The following is a 13610-nucleotide window of genomic DNA, read 5'->3' on the forward strand; positions in this document are numbered from 1 at the left end:
GTGCAGGCCACTCGCGAGCTGCTTGGCCTTAAAGTCACACGTCAATTAAACATCCGTGGATCAAGAACATTAACGGCAAAAACATAAACGGAAGGAATAAACAGGAAGGAAGCCACACAACATGCAGGAGCTCCACTTACCTGGTGTTGGTATTGGTGGCCAACAGCTATGACAGAGGTAGACTGTGCCTGAAGGTGGGTTTTAACCTTTAAAAAAGGGATAGAAAAGGTTTGAGACAAGTGGAGGACGATTCATTAAATCCCCACCCATGACACCGCGGCACTCCCTCGATACCGCCCTGGCAGCTTTGGCCCAGAGTCTGCGCCCCATGTCGCTGGAGTGGGCGTTCGAACTCACAATGTTGTGACGCGGGGAGGGAACCACCTCGATATGTGGGTGCCTGTGTTGGAGTGGGGCACAGCTCGGCATTGAGAGCGCGGCGGAAAACAGCATGAGAATTGATGAGCGCCTGAGGGCTAGCACCGGCCCGATGGGCTGAAGGGGCTCTTTCTAGAGCTGTAAATGCTCTGGGACCGGGACAGGGTTTCAGCAAGGAGCACTGCAGCCCAACAGCACCCCTCCCTCCTCCCTCCCTGCCTCCCTCCCTGCCTCCCTCCCTCCCTGCCTCCCTCCCCGCCTCCCTCCCTCCCTGCCTCCCTCCCTGCCTCCCTCCCCTCCCTCCCTGCCTCCCTCCCTTCCCCCTCCCCTCACTCCCTCCTCCCTCCCCGCCCTTCCTCCCTCCCTCCCTCCCTGCCTCCCTCCCCTCCCTCCCTGCCTCCCTCCCCTCCCACCCTGCCTCCCTCCTCCCTCCCTTCCCCCTCACTCCCTCCCCTCCCTCCCTCCCCTCCCCTCCCTCCCTCCCCTCCCCTCCCTCCTCCCTCCCTTCCCCCTTCCCTCCCTCCCTCCCCTCCCTGCCTCCTCCCTCCCCTCCCTCCCTTCCCCCTCCCTTCCCCCTCCCCTCACTCCCTCCCCTCCCCTCCTCCCTGCCTCCCTCCCCCTCCCCTCCCTGCCCCTCCCCTCCCTCCTCCCTCCCTCCCCCTCCCCTCCCTCCTCCCTCCTCCCTCCCCTCCCTCCTCCTTCCCTGCCTCCCTCCCTCCCCCTCCCCTCCCTCCCCTCCCTCCTCCCTGCCTCCCTCCCTCCCCCTCCCCTCCCTCCCTGCCTCCCTCTCCTCCCTGCCTCCCCTCCCTACTCCCTCCCTGCCTCCCCTCCTCCCTCCCTGCCTCCCTTCCCTCCTCCCTCCCTGCCTCCCCTCCTCCCTCCCTGCCTCTCTCCCCTCACTCCCTCCTCCTCCCCCACCTCCCTCCCTCCTCACCTGCCTCCCCACCCCCCTTAGACAGCTAGGCGATGGACCCACTCACCAGGTAGATAGGACTGGCCAGGAATGCCCCTGCCACTCCGGCCAATGCCCCTGACACCGTACTCTTGACTGCACTGTTCCTGCCGTCGGTGCTGGTGTAGCCCGAGCTCTCCAGCAGGGAATAGGAGCCCAGGCGGATGCCGTTCATGCCGAATTGGTAGAGAAGAGCAGGCAGGAGCCCCTTCTGCAGAGCAGGCAGGCCGTCCACCTTCCAGATGGTATAGGTGGCGTGGAAGGCATTGCGGTAATGCACCCGGTACGAGCCCCGGTTCCTCAGCTCGCCCTGCAGCTGCATCCGAGTCTTGACCACCTCCAGCGGGTTGGTGAAGAGGCAGGCACCGCAGGCAGCTAGCCCGGCCAGCAGGAAATCCATCGGCAAGAGGGAGGCAGGAGGAGGGAGGCAGGAGGCTGCAGGGAGGAGGAGGGAGGCAGGAGGAGGGAGGCAGGGGGGTGGAGGCAGGCAGTGGGCAGGAGGCTGCAGGCAGGAGGAGGCAGGCAGGAGGCTGCAGGCAGGGGGGTGGAGGCAGGCAGAGGGCAGGCAGGGGGCAGGCAGGGACCAGGCAGGCAGGGGGCAGGGGGCAGGCGGGCAGGAGGCGGTGCTGACTCACTCACACTGGCAGCAGGCTACCGGACTCCTCCTCCCCTATCCCTCTCCTCCCCTATCACTCCCTCTCCTACCCCTCCCTCTCCTACCCCTCCCTCTCCTACCGCTATCCCTCCCTCCCCTACCCCTATCCCTCCCTCCCCTACCCCTATCCCTCCCTCCCCTACCCCTATCCCTCTCCTACCCCTATCCCTCCCCCTCCCCTACCCCTATCCCTCCCCTACCCCTATCCCTCCCCTACCCCTATCCCTCTCCTACCCCTATCCCTCCACCTCTCCTACCCCTATCCCTCCTACCCCTATCCCCCCTACCCCTCCACCTCTCCTACCCCTATCCCTCCCCCTCTCCTATCCCTATCCTTCCACCTCTCCTACCCCTATCCCTCCCCCTCTCCTATCCCTATCCCTCCCCCTCTCCTATCCCTATCCTTCCACCTCTCCTACCCCTATCCCTCCCCCTCTCCTATCCCTATCCTTCCACCTCTCCTACCCCTATCCCTCCTACCCCGATCCCTCCCCTCTCCTGCCCCGATCGCTCCAGCTCCTGCCGGCTCCCCCGCTGCCGGATTGCAAATCTGCATTATTGCCAGGCCCCGCCCATTGTACAGGAGGGGCGTGGCCGCTGTCCAATGGGAGGCCAGGATCCGGGCGAGGCCCCCGCCGGGGGCGGGAACTGCCGTCAATCAACCGCTCGTCTCCCAGCAACCGTGTATCAGCATTCCAGGAAGTATCACTCTCACTGTGTCAATATCACTCACTCAATATCACTCACTCAGTCCGTCACTCACTCACTCTCACTCACTCAGTCCATCACTCACTCACTCTCACTCACACAGTCCATCACTCACTCACTCTCACTCACTCAGTCCGTCACTCACTCACTCTCACTCACTCAGTCCATCACTCACTCACTCTCACTCACACAGTCCGTCACTCACTCACTCTCACTCACTCAGTCCGTCACTCACTCACTCTCACTCACTCAGTCCGTCACTCACTCACTCTCACTCACTCAGTCCATCACTCACTCACTCTCACTCACACAGTCCGTCACTCACTCACTCTCACTCACTCAGTCCGTCACTCACTCACTCTCACTCACTCAGTCCGTCACTCACTCACTCTCACTCACTCAGTCCATCACTCACTCACTCTCACTCACTCAGTCCATCACTCACTCACTCTCACTCTCACAGTCCGTCACTCACTCACTCTCACTCACTCAGTCCATCACTCACTCACTCTCACTCTCACAGTCCGTCACTCACTCACTCTCACTCACTCAGTCCATCACTCACTCACTCTCACTCACTCAGTCCATCACTCACTCACTCTCACTCTCACAGTCCGTCACTCACTCACTCTCACTCACTCAGTCCATCACTCACTCACTCTCACTCTCACAGTCCGTCACTCACTCACTCACTCACTCAGTCCATCACTCACTCACTCTCACTCTCACAGTCCGTCACTCACTCACTCTCACTCACTCAGTCCATCACTCACTCACTCACTCTCACAGTCCATCACTCACTCACTCTCACTCACTCAGTCCGTCACTCACTCACTCTCACTCACTCAGTCCATCACTCACTCACTCTCACTCACTCAGTCCATCACTCACTCACTCTCACTCTCACAGTCCGTCACTCACTCACTCTCACTCACTCAGTCCATCACTCACTCACTCTCACTCTCACAGTCCGTCACTCACTCACTCTCACTCACTCAGTCCATCACTCACTCACTCTCACTCACTCAGTCCATCACTCACTCACTCTCACTCTCACAGTCCGTCACTCACTCACTCTCACTCACTCAGTCCATCACTCACTCACTCTCACTCTCACAGTCCGTCACTCACTCACTCACTCACTCAGTCCATCACTCACTCACTCTCACTCTCACAGTCCGTCACTCACTCACTCTCACTCTCACTCAGTCCATCACTCACTCACTCTCACTCTCACAGTCCGTCACTCACTCACTCTCACTCTCACAGTCCGTCACTCACTCACTCTCACTCACTCAGTCCATCACTCACTCACTCTCACTCTCACAGTCCGTCACTCACTCACTCTCACTCACTCAGTCCATCACTCACTCACTCTCACTCACTCAGTCCGTCACTCACTCACTCTCACTCACTCAGTCCATCACTCACTCACTCTCACTCACTCAGTCCATCACTCACTCACTCTCACTCACTCAGTCCATCACTCACTCACTCTCACTCACTCAGTCCATCACTCACTCACTCTCACTCACTCAGTCCGTCACTCACTCACTCTCACTCTCACAGTCCGTCACTCACTCACTCTCACTCTCACAGTCCGTCACTCACTCACTCTCACTCACTCAGTCCGTCACTCACTCACTCTCACTCTCACAGTCCGTCACTCACTCACTCTCACTCTCACAGTCCATCACTCACTCACTCTCACTCACTCAGTCCATCACTCACTCACTCTCACTCACTCAGTCCATCACTCACTCACTCTCACTCTCACAGCCCATCACTCACTCACTCTCACTCACTCAGTCCGTCACTCACTCACTCTCACTCACTCAGTCCGTCACTCACTCACTCTCACTCTCACAGTCCATCACTCACTCACTCTCACTCACTCAGTCCATCACTCACTCACTCTCACTCACTCAGTCCATCACTCACTCACTCTCACTCACTCAGTCCGTCACTCACTCACTCTCACTCTCACAGTCCGTCACTCACTCTCACTCTCACTCAGTCCGTCACTCACTCACTCTCACTCTCACAGTCCGTCACTCACTCTCACTCACTCAGTCCATCACTCACTCTCACTCACTCAGTCCATCACTCACTCACTCTCACTCACTCAGTCCGTCACTCACTCACTCTCACTCTCACAGTCCGTCACTCACTCTCACTCTCACTCAGTCCATCACTCACTCACTCTCACTCTCACAGTCCGTCACTCACTCACTCTCACTCTCACAGTCCGTCACTCACTCACTCTCACTCACTCAGTCCATCACTCACTCACTCTCACTCTCACAGTCCGTCACTCACTCACTCTCACTCACTCAGTCCATCACTCACTCACTCTCACTCACTCAGTCCATCACTCACTCACTCTCACTCTCACAGTCCGTCACTCACTCACTCTCACTCTCACAGTCCGTCACTCACTCACTCTCACTCACTCAGTCCGTCACTCACTCTCACTCTCACAGTCCATCACTCACTCACTCTCACTCACTCAGTCCGTCACTCACTCACTCTCACTCTCACAGTCCGTCACTCACTCACTCTCACTCACTCAGTCCATCACTCACTCACTCTCACTCTCACAGTCCATCACTCACTCACTCTCACTCACTCAGTCCATCACTCACTCACTCTCACTCTCACAGTCCATCACTCACTCACTCTCACTCTCACAGTCCGTCACTCACTCACTCTCACTCACTCAGTCCATCACTCACTCACTCTCACTCACTCAGTCCATCACTCACTCACTCTCACTCACTCAGTCCATCACTCACTCACTCTCACTCTCACAGTCCATCACTCACTCACTCTCACTCACTCAGTCCATCACTCACTCACTCTCACTCTCACAGTCCATCACTCACTCACTCTCACTCACTCAGTCCATCACTCACTCACTCTCACTCACTCAGTCCCTCACTCACTCACTCTCACTCTCACAGTCCATCACTCACTCACTCTCACTCACTCAGTCCATCACTCACTCACTCTCACTCTCACAGTCCGTCACTCACTCACTCTCACTCACTCAGTCCATCACTCACTCACTCTCACTCACTCAGTCCATCACTCACTCACTCTCACTCACTCAGTCCATCACTAACTCACTCTCACTCACTCAGTCCATCACTCACTCACTCTCACTCACTCAGTCCGTCACTCACTCACTCTCACTCACTCAGTCCGTCACTCACTCTCACTCACTCAGTCCATCACTCACTCACTCTCACTCTCACAGTCCATCACTCACTCACTCTCACTCTCACAGTCCATCACTCACTCACTCTCACTCACTCAGTCCATCACTCACTCACTCTCACTCACTCAGTCCATCACTCACTCACTCTCACTCTCACAGTCCATCACTCACTCACTCTCACTCTCACAGTCCATCACTCACTCACTCTCACTCACTCAGTCCGTCACTCACTCACTCTCACTCACTCAGTCCGTCACTCACTCACTCTCACTCACTCAGTCCGTCACTCACTCACTCACTCTCACAGTCCATCACTCACTCACTCTCACTCACTCAGTCCATCACTCACTCACTCAGTCCGTCACTCACTCTCACTCACTCAGTCCGTCACTCACTCACTCTCACTCACTCAGTCCATCACTCACTCACTCTCACTCTCACAGTCCATCACTCACTCACTCTCACTCACTCAGTCCATCACTCACTCACTCTCACTCACTCAGTCCGTCACTCACTCTCACTCACTCAGTCCGTCACTCACTCACTCTCACTCACTCAGTCCATCACTCACTCACTCTCACTCTCACAGTCCGTCACTCACTCACTCTCACTCTCACAGTCCATCACTCACTCACTCTCACTCACTCAGTCCATCACTCACTCACTCTCACTCACTCAGTCCATCACTCACTCACTCACTCACTCAGTCCATCACTCACTCACTCTCACTCTCACAGTCCGTCACTCACTCACTCTCACTCTCACAGTCCGTCACTCACTCACTCTCACTCTCACAGTCCGTCACTCACTCACTCTCACTCACACAGTCCATCACTCACTCACTCTCACTCACTCAGTCCATCACTCACTCACTCTCACTCACTCAGTCCATCACTCACTCACTCTCACTCACTCAGTCCATCACTCACTCACTCTCACTCTCACAGTCCATCACTCACTCACTCTCACTCTCACAGTCCATCACTCACTCACTCTCACTCACTCAGTCCATCACTCACTCACTCTCACTCACTCAGTCCATCACTCACTCATTCTCACTCACTCAGTCCGTCACTCACTCACTCTCACTCACTCAGTCCATCACTCACTCACTCTCACTCACTCAGTCCGTCACTCACTCACTCTCACTCACTCAGTCCGTCACTCACTCACTCTCACTCACTCAGTCCGTCACTCACTCACTCACTCTCACAGTCCATCACTCACTCACTCTCACTCACTCAGTCCATCACTCACTCACTCTCACTCTCACAGTCCGTCACTCACTCACTCTCACTCACTCAGTCCGTCACTCACTCACTCTCACTCACTCAGTCCGTCACTCACTCACTCTCACTCTCACAGTCCATCACTCACTCACTCTCACTCACACAGTCCATCACTCACTCACTCTCACTCTCACAGTCCGTCACTCACTCAGTCTCACTCACTCAGTCCATCACTCACTCACTCTCACTCACTCACTCAGTCTCACTCACTCAGTCCATCACTCACTCACTCTCACTCTCACAGTCCGTCACTCACTCACTCTCACTCACTCAGTCCATCACTCACTCACTCTCACTCACTCAGTCCATCACTCACTCACTCTCACTCACTCAGTCCCTCACTCACTCACTCTCACTCACTCAGTCCATCACTCACTCACTCTCACTCACTCAGTCCATCACTCACTCACTCTCACTCACTCAGTCCATCACTCACTCACTCTCACTCACTCAGTCCATCACTCACTCACTCTCACTCACTCAGTCCATCACTCACTCACTCTCACTCACTCAGTCCATCACTCACTCACTCTCACTCACTCAGTCCATCACTCACTCACTCACTCACTCAGTCCATCACTCACTCACTCTCACTCTCACAGTCCATCACTCACTCACTCTCACTCACTCAGTCCATCACTCACTCACTCTCACTCACTCAGTCCATCACTCACTCACTCTCACTCACTCAGTCCATCACTCACTCACTCACTCACTCAGTCCATCACTCACTCACTCTCACTCACTCAGTCCATCACTCACTCACTCTCACTCTCACAGTCCGTCACTCACTCACTCTCACTCACTCAGTCCATCACTCACTCACTCTCACTCACTCAGTCCATCACTCACTCACTCACTCAGTCCGTCACTCACTCACTCTCACTCTCACAGTCCATCACTCACTCACTCTCACTCTCACAGTCCATCACTCACTCACTCTCACTCTCACAGTCCGTCACTCACTCACTCTCACTCACTCAGTCCATCACTCACTCACTCTCACTCTCACAGTCCGTCACTCACTCAGTCTCACTCACTCAGTCCATCACTCACTCACTCTCACTCTCACAGTCCATCACTCACTCTCACAGTCCATCACTCACTCACTCACTCTCACTCACTCAGTCCGTCACTCACTCACTCTCACTCACTCAGTCCGTCACTCACTCAGTCTCACTCACTCAGTCCATCACTCACTCACTCTCACTCTCACAGTCCATCACTCACTCACTCTCACTCTCACAGTCCATCACTCACTCACTCTCACTCTCACAGTCCGTCACTCACTCAGTCTCACTCACTCAGTCCATCACTCACTCACTCTCACTCACTCAGTCCATCACTCACTCACTCTCACTCACTCAGTCCATCACTCACTCACTCTCACTCACTCAGTCCATCACTCACTCACTCTCACTCACTCAGTCCATCACTCACTCACTCTCACTCACTCAGTCCATCACTCACTCACTCTCACTCACTCAGTCCATCACTCACTCACTCTCACTCACTCAGTCCATCACTCACTCACTCTCACTCACTCAGTCCATCACTCACTCACTCTCACTCACTCAGTCCATCACTCACTCACTCACTCACTCAGTCCATCACTCACTCACTCTCACTCTCACAGTCCGTCACTCACTCACTCTCACTCACTCAGTCCATCACTCACTCACTCTCACTCTCACAGTCCATCACTCACTCACTCTCACTCTCACAGTCCGTCACTCACTCACTCTCACTCTCACAGTCCATCACTCACTCACTCTCACTCACTCAGTCCATCACTCACTCACTCTCACTCACTCAGTCCGTCACTCACTCACTCTCACTCACTCAGTCCGTCACTCACTCACTCTCACTCTCACAGTCCATCACTCACTCACTCTCACTCACTCAGTCCGTCACTCACTCACTCTCACTCTCACAGTCCATCACTCACTCACTCTCACTCACTCAGTCCATCACTCACTCACTCTCACTCACTCAGTCCATCACTCACTCACTCTCACTCACTCAGTCCATCACTCACTCACTCTCACTCTCACAGTCCATCACTCACTCACTCTCACTCACTCAGTCCATCACTCACTCACTTGCACTCACTCAGTCCATCACTCACTCACTCTCACTCACTCAGTCCATCACTCACTCACTCTCACTCACTCAGTCCATCACTCACTCACTCTCACTCACTCATTCCGTCACTCACTCACTCTCACTCACTCAGTCCGTCACTCACTCACTCTCACTCTCACAGTCCATCACTCACTCACTCTCACTCACTCAGTCCGTCACTCACTCACTCTCACTCTCACAGTCCATCACTCACTCACTCTCACTCACTCAGTCCATCACTCACTCACTCTCACTCACTCAGTCCGTCACTCACTCACTCTCACTCTCACAGTCCGTCACTCACTCACTCTCACTCACTCAGTCCGTCACTCACTCACTCACTCTCACAGTCCGTCACTCACTCACTCTCACTCACTCAGTCCATCACTCACTCACTCTCACTCACTCAGTCCATCACTCACTCACTCTCACTCACTCAGTCCATCACTCACTCACTCTCACTCACTCAGTCCATCACTCACTCACTCTCACTCACTCAGTCCATCACTCACTCACTCTCACTCACTCAGTCCATCACTCTCTCACTCACTCAGTCCATCACTCACTCACTCTCACTCTCACAGTCCGTCACTCACTCACTCTCACTCACTCAGTCCATCACTCACTCACTCTCACTCACTCAGTCCATCACTCACTCACTCTCACTCACTCAGTCCATCACTCACTCACTCTCACTCACTCAGTCCATCACTCTCTCACTCACTCAGTCCATCACTCACTCACTCTCACTCACTCAGTCCGTCACTCACTCACTCTCACTCACTCAGTCCATCACTCACTCACTCTCACTCTCACAGTCCGTCACTCACTCACTCACTCTCACAGTCCGTCACTCACTCACTCTCACTCACTCAGTCCATCACTCACTCACTCTCACTCACTCAGTCCGTCACTCACTCACTCTCACTCTCACAGTCCATCACTCACTCACTCTCACTCACTGAGTCCGTCACTCACTCACTCTCACTCACTCAGTCCGTCACTCACTCACTCTCACTCTCACAGTCCATCACTCACTCACTCTCACTCACTCAGTCCGTCACTCACTCACTCTCACTCTCACAGTCCATCACTCTCTCACTCACTCAGTCCATCACTCACTCACTCTCACTCTCACAGTCCATCACTCTCTCACTCACTCAGTCCATCACTCACTCACTCTCACTCTCACAGTCCATCACTCACTCTCACTCACACAGTCCGTCACTCACTCACTCTCACTCACTCAGTCCATCACTCTCTCACTCACTCAGTCCATCACTCACTCACTCTCACTCACTCAGTCCGTCACTCACTCTCACTCTCACTCTCACAGTCCATCACTCACTCACTCTCACTCTCACAGTCCATCACTCTCTCACTCACTCAGTCCGTCACTCACTCACTCTCACTCTCACAGTCCATCACTCACTCACTCTCACTCACTCAGTCCATCACTCACTCACTCTCACTCTCACAGTCCATCACTCACTCACTCTCACTCTCACAGTCCATCACTCACTCACTCTCACTCACTCAGTCCGTCACTCACTCACTCTCACTCTCACAGTCCATCACTCACTCACTCTCACTCTCACAGTCCATCACTCACTCACTCTCACTCACTCAGTCCGTCACTCACTCACTCTCACTCTCACAGTCCGTCACTCACTCTCACTCACTCAGTCCGTCCTCACTCACTCTCACTCTCACAGTCCATCACTCACTCACTCTCACTCACTCAGTCCATCACTCACTCACTCTCACTCACTCAGTCCATCACTCACTCACTCTCACTCTCACAGTCCATCACTCACTCACTCTCACTCTCACAGTCCCGTCACTCACTCACTCTCACTCTCACAGTCCGTCACTCACTCACTCTCACTCTCACAGTCCATCACTCACTCACTCACTCTCACAGTCCATCACTCACTCACTCTCACTCTCACAGTCCATCACTCACTCACTCTCACTCTCACAGTCCGTCACTCACTCACTCTCACTCACTCAGTCCATCACTCACTCACTCTCACTCAGTCCATCACTCACTCACTCTCACTCACTCAGTCCGTCACTCACTCACTCTCACTCTCACAGTCCATCACTCACTCACTCTCACTCTCACAGTCCATCACTCACTCACTCTCACTCACTCAGTCCATCACTCACTCACTCTCACTCTCACAGTCCGTCACTCACTCACTCTCACTCACTCAGTCCATCACTCACTCACTCTCACAGTCCATCACTCACTCACTCTCACTCACTCAGTCCGTCACTCACTCACTCTCACTCACTCAGTCCGTCACTCACTCACTCTCACTCTCACAGTCCATCACTCACTCACTCTCACTCTCACAGTCCATCACTCACTCACTCACTCTCACTCTCACAGTCCATCACTCACTCACTCTCACTCACTCAGTCCGTCACTCACTCACTCTCACTCACTCAGTCCGTCACTCACTCACTCTCACTCACTCAGTCCATCACTCACTCACTCTCACTCACACAGTCCATCACTCACTCACTCACTCTCACTCAGTCCATCACTCACTCACTCTCACTCACTCAGTCCGTCACTCACTCACTCTCACTCTCACAGTCCGTCACTCACTCACTCTCACTCTCACAGTCCATCACTCACTCACTCTCACTCACTCAGTCCATCACTCACTCACTCTCACTCTCACTCAGTCCATCACTCACTCACTCTCACTCACTCAGTCCATCACTCACTCACTCACTCTCACTCTCACAGTCCATCACTCACTCACTCACTCTCACTCTCACAGTCCGTCACTCACTCACTCTCACTCACTCAGTCCGTCACTCACTCACTCTCACTCACTCAGTCCATCACTCACTCACTCTCACTCTCACAGTCCGTCACTCACTCACTCTCACTCACTCAGTCCATCACTCACTCACTCTCACTCACTCAGTCCATCACTCACTCACTCTCACTCTCACTCAGTCCGTCACTCACTCACTCTCACTCTCACTCAGTCCGTCACTCACTCACTCTCACTCTCACAGTCCATCACTCACTCACTCTCACTCACTCAGTCCATCACTCACTCACTCTCACTCTCACTCAGTCCATCACTCACTCACTCTCACTCTCACAGTCCGTCACTCACTCACTCTCACTCACTCAGTCCATCACTCACTCACTCTCACTCTCACAGTCCATCACTCACTCACTCTCACTCACTCAGTCCGTCACTCACTCACTCTCACTCTCACAGTCCGTCACTCACTCACTCTCACTCACTCAGTCCATCACTCACTCACTCTCACTCTCACAGTCCGTCACTCACTCACTCTCACTCTCACAGTCCATCACTCACTCACTCTCACTCTCACAGTCCGTCACTCACTCACTCTCACTCACTCAGTCCGTCACTCACTCACTCTCACTCACTCAGTCCATCACTCACTCACTCTCACTCACTCAGTCCATCACTCACTCACTCTCACTCTCACAGTCCGTCACTCACTCACTCTCACTCTCACAGTCCGTCACTCACTCACTCTCACTCACTCAGTCCATCACTCACTCACTCTCACTCACTCAGTCCATCACTCACTCACTCTCACTCTCACAGTCCGTCACTCACTCACTCTCACTCACTCAGTCACTCACTCACTCTCACTCAGTCCATCACTCACTCACTCTCACTCTCACAGTCCGTCACTCACTCACTCTCACTCACTCAGTCCATCACTCACTCACTCTCACTCTCACAGTCCATCACTCACTCACTCTCACTCACTCAGTCACTCACTCACTCTCACTCACTCAGTCCATCACTCACTCACTCTCACTCACTCAGTCCATCACTCACTCACTCTCACTCTCACAGTCCAGTCACTCACTCACTCTCACTCTCACAGTCCGTCACTCACTCACTCTCACTCTCACAGTCCATCACTCACTCACTCTCACTCACACAGTCCGTCACTCACTCACTCTCACTCACTCAGTCCGTCACTCACTCACTCTCACTCTCACAGTCCGTCACTCACTCACTCTCACTCACTCAGTCCGTCACTCACTCCTCTCACTCACTCAGTCCATCACTCACTCACTCTCACTCTCACAGTCCATCACTCACTCACTCTCACTCACTCAGTCCATCACTCACTCACTCTCACTCTCACAGTCCGTCACTCACTCACTCTCACTCACTCAGTCACTCACTCACTCTCACTCACTCAGTCCATCACTCACTCACTCTCACTCACTCAGTCCATCACTCACTCACTCTCACTCAC

At 54.0% G+C, this 13610-nt stretch overlaps 1 protein-coding gene across 1 annotated transcript in view; it reads right to left on the reverse strand.

The window, feature by feature from the left end:
• The window catches only part of slc25a35 (solute carrier family 25 member 35), a 107358-nt gene extending 105525 nt beyond the window's left edge, over nt 1-1833 (reverse strand). Inside the window, exons 1-2 of the mRNA XM_072493209.1 lie at nt 1359-1833; nt 141-206 (exon numbers count right to left, since the gene is read on the reverse strand). Of these exons, the coding sequence (XP_072349310.1) occupies nt 141-206; nt 1359-1730 (438 nt within the window). The 5' untranslated portion in view covers nt 1731-1833. The remainder of the gene's footprint in view (nt 1-140; nt 207-1358) is intronic.
• Between the last annotated feature and the right edge of the window lie 11777 nt (nt 1834-13610).

This window comes from Scyliorhinus torazame, chromosome 31 (genome assembly GCF_047496885.1).
Source record: "Scyliorhinus torazame isolate Kashiwa2021f chromosome 31, sScyTor2.1, whole genome shotgun sequence".
NCBI classification, from domain to species: Eukaryota; Metazoa; Chordata; class Chondrichthyes; order Carcharhiniformes; family Scyliorhinidae; genus Scyliorhinus; species Scyliorhinus torazame.